Below are 3,808 nucleotides of genomic sequence, written 5' to 3'. Positions count from 1 at the left end.
CTAGAGCAGGGAATTATTTAAAATATTTTTTATTTATTTTTTATTGTAACTTTTTTAATTGTATTTTAAAAATAAAAAAAATGTCCCATTTATTTTAAGTGGTATTTGAGTATTTAGATTTTTACATACGAAGTTAATTTTACTTACCTTAATGGCAATGAAGTAATTAAGATTTTAGCAGTTCTAAGTATTTGCACTTAAATTTATTTTTTCCTCAAGAGTGTTAAGCGTGGTAAAGATGCCTCACGTATTGAATTCCTCATTGCCTACATGAAAAGAGGGGAACGAAAAATTCCATACAAATCGAGGTTTGCTTACCAGGTCCGACAAAATTTTAATGGCATTCGTATCACTGTGTACAGATTTGTAAATTTTGGCAGTCATAGAGTGGTGTTATCTATCTATCTATATTCGTTTTTCGAAAAAAAAACTAAAATATTGCCTAATTTGAAATAAAATTTGTTTTAAATCTGTTAAAAGAATTAAATTAGAGTGCCTCACCAAAAAAACAGATTTTCACCGGAATTAAAAAAAAAAAATATTATCAGCCCAATTCTGAAAACTCCAGCGAGTTGGTTCTCCGGGAAGTTGTTTTTCCCGAGAAAGAAAACTTCCAATAATTAATTTCCAGGGAGTAGCATTTTCCCCAAAAATTTGGGAGGTGGAAAGTCGAACTTCAAAAGAGCTGTTTGACACATTTTTGACAGCTCAACTCCGCCGAAAGGGAAAACAGAAAAAATTCTCAGAGAGTTTCTGTTCAGAATCTGCCTGTATATGTATTTGAAAACTTTCGCAAAATATTTCGAAAAAATATTCAGATTTACGTAAGTTTGCCAGTTTTGAAAGAAAAACTCCAGAAATCTAAATTTTGAGACATTTTTATGCAGACCTTTAAGCTTAAAATTTTCTTTTATCTAAAGTGACTTTTTTGAATTAAATATTTCAAATATAAAAAAGTTGTATTCATAAAAACTTGGTTTTGGAGATATGCAGTCTTAAAATTTTTTCGAAATATTTTGGCTAAAGTTTTATGGTCTTATTCATAAAAACTAAAGTAGCTTTATAAAAGAATTATAAATTGGAAAATCTATGAAAACGTCGATTTATGAAGCTCTTTAAACCTACTTTATTTTTTATGAATAAGGCCATTAAAATATAATAAATTTTGAAATTCCAATAAAAAGCAGCACCAATTTTTTTCATATGAAGAATTATGCACCTTAATGTACATACATTTAAAGCGCTATATGTAAATAAATTATATTTGATTGCTGAGTGACTCATTTACTCATCAAATGTTAAGTACATACATATGTATTTACGTTTAAAAATATCTCATATCAGCTGAATTTTTTTTTTTTAAATATTTTTTCATTGTCGCATTTATTTAACCTTCACGCCCCCAGTAACTCATTGGATGATAAACACATAAGCATAAACAATTTTTTTTAATAACAAATTATTTTTTATTCCCATATTTAATACTTTAATTATTCATTTTGAACAGTATCACTGCTGCGGCAAGCTCAGTCCTGATGATTACTTCTCCATTGGACGCCTCACCTACCCGAATAGCTGTTACCCCTCAATGATTGTGAATCAAACTGCCCTCTGGCATACTGGCTGCATCAAAGCTGCTGAAGATGAATTCACCAGCATTTTCAATTACTCATCCGGCGGTGAATGGGGAAATCTTGTTTTCACGGTAATTACTACCTTACAGAAAGTACTAATTTGCATAAGTAACTCACATGTTCTTATTCATATTGAGCTGCATCAATCCCACGTGGATTATGTCGGTTATTTTTGCTATAATCTTTTTTACAACGATTACCTTTTAATCTTGTTCTTGTGTACATACATACATGCTCGTAAGACTCGTTTAATTGTTTAAATTTCATTTTTTTTTATTTTCAGGGTGTGATGTTATTGTTCGCTATTTATCTGGTCATACGTTTCCGTAGCAAACAACGTCGCTACGATTATTAAGTCGTATTTCACAAGTGTAACATATAAATTGTATGTTTACTAAAATGAATCTCAATTCGAGAGAGCAAAACAACAAATACAAGCATATTTTCACAGTCAAAATTTAATATGTCATTAAACACTTGCTTAAGGCAGCTTTAAATTTTGTACAACTTTTATATAAAATAAATAGTTATGTATTTGTCTTTTTGGAGTATCTACAAACATATGTATGTATTTCTCATAAGCATTTAACCGTTTTTCACTTGCTAAAGTGTATTTATTTTCATGCGTAAATTTTTTAATAAAATAATAAATTAAATTTGTTACCACTTACTTAGCCGATAAGGCCGTTTTTAATTTGAAATAACCAGCTGAGAGTCAAAGGATCAAAAATTGGTTTGTGGTCGGTTAAACAATTTTTTTTATGTTAAAATTTATGTCTCGTCAAGCGATGTACAGTTGTTTACTTGGATGTAGAAAGATGATTGCTACTAACCTTTTAAATCTTAACCTTAATCTTTATCTTTATTTTAATTTTAATATAAGCCTTAATCCGAATCTTAATGTTAATGTTAATGTTAATCTTAATCTTTTTCTTATTCCTAATCTTAATCTTTATCAATTTTAATCCTCATCCTCGTATTTATTTTCTTCTTCATTATCGTCTTCCTCTACATCGTCATCTTCTCCTTAATCAAAATCTTAATCCTTGTCTGCATTTGCATATTTGTTTTTGTCGTTGCCTATGTCCTTGCCTTTGCCTTTGTCTCTCCGCACCCTCAGTGGCGTTCATACAGCCGCTCATTTTCTGTCCACGCACTCACCTTCACTGTGATACTAAATAGTCAGTTCAGGTTACTGTCGAAATTCGACAGTCGTTCTAGTTTGTTAATACCCTTGGAGAGGTTTTCCAACTTAGCACGTCGTTTTACTTAGAACGTATAGAATTATTTGACGGAAAATATCTTGCTTTGGAACTAAAACGTGACTACAATTTTTTATACCTTTGAAAGTCTTTGGATGACTTTCGCCGGACTTGGATAATTCGATACATATCGATAACTCAATGAATTTTAAGACCACTTAAGTCCGATAACTCAACTTATTTCGATTATTTTCGATAAATTTCGATAGCTTTGGTTTCGGCAGTGACTCAAAAATTTACATATTCCGATATAAATCGATAACTCGATAAACCTTGATCACCTCTATAAATTACGAGACTTGGTTTTGATAGCAACATATTTTTCGAAGGCTATTGACAAATTTCTATATCTCGTTACACTCTGGTAACAGGACGAAATTCGAAGTGGTAACATTTGTCTGAACAGTATTGTATATATGACAAAATACGATAATAATTGCATCACTTTTTGCAATTTAAACAATCTTTCAAATGATTTCTAAAATTTTAAAAGTAATTAAGTAAGCATTTTTGTTGTCAAAAATTGCGTCTGAATTGGCGTCTGATTCAAGGTAGTCATCTCTTTTCAAGCGAACTACGTAAGCTATAAGCAAATATGTATAAACAAAGAATTTCCTATAATCTTCTACTAAAATCCAATTCGATACGTCATCGTTCATAATAGATTGTGCAATAAGCATCAATAGTGTGTCGCAAGTTATTTTTAAAATCTGGCCGTCACTGATTCGTCATTGTTTGTGAACTACAAATCACAGCTATAAATGTGTATTTCACGTATTCGTGGTTCATACTTACATACATTCAGTTGCATTAAGAAGTGCTAATACACTTTATTTGCATGTTTTTGTTGCAAAGTAAATACAATTGCCTTTTTTAAACTTATTGATAATTTCACTTCACAGGTCTTTTATA

At 30.4% G+C, this 3,808-nt stretch overlaps 1 protein-coding gene across 1 annotated transcript; it reads left to right on the top strand.

The window, feature by feature from the left end:
• Positions 1-1,447: 1,447 nt before the first annotated feature.
• Positions 1,448-2,304, top strand: LOC108354054 (uncharacterized; the record flags this gene model as incomplete). The annotated part of the gene is made up of 2 exons (XM_017605248.1): positions 1,448-1,705; positions 1,918-2,304. Coding segments are annotated over 2 exons (330 nt in total), but the record flags the coding sequence as incomplete, so codon positions are not given.
• Positions 2,305-3,808: the final 1,504 nt, after the last annotated feature.

This window comes from Rhagoletis zephyria, unplaced genomic scaffold (assembly GCF_001687245.7).
Source record: "Rhagoletis zephyria isolate East Lansing unplaced genomic scaffold, Rhagoletis_zephyria_1.1 Rzeph_scaffold_33065, whole genome shotgun sequence".
Classification (NCBI taxonomy): domain Eukaryota; kingdom Metazoa; phylum Arthropoda; class Insecta; order Diptera; family Tephritidae; genus Rhagoletis; species Rhagoletis zephyria.
Note: the sequence above shows the minus strand (reverse complement) of the source record. Positions and strands in the feature narration are given on the sequence as shown.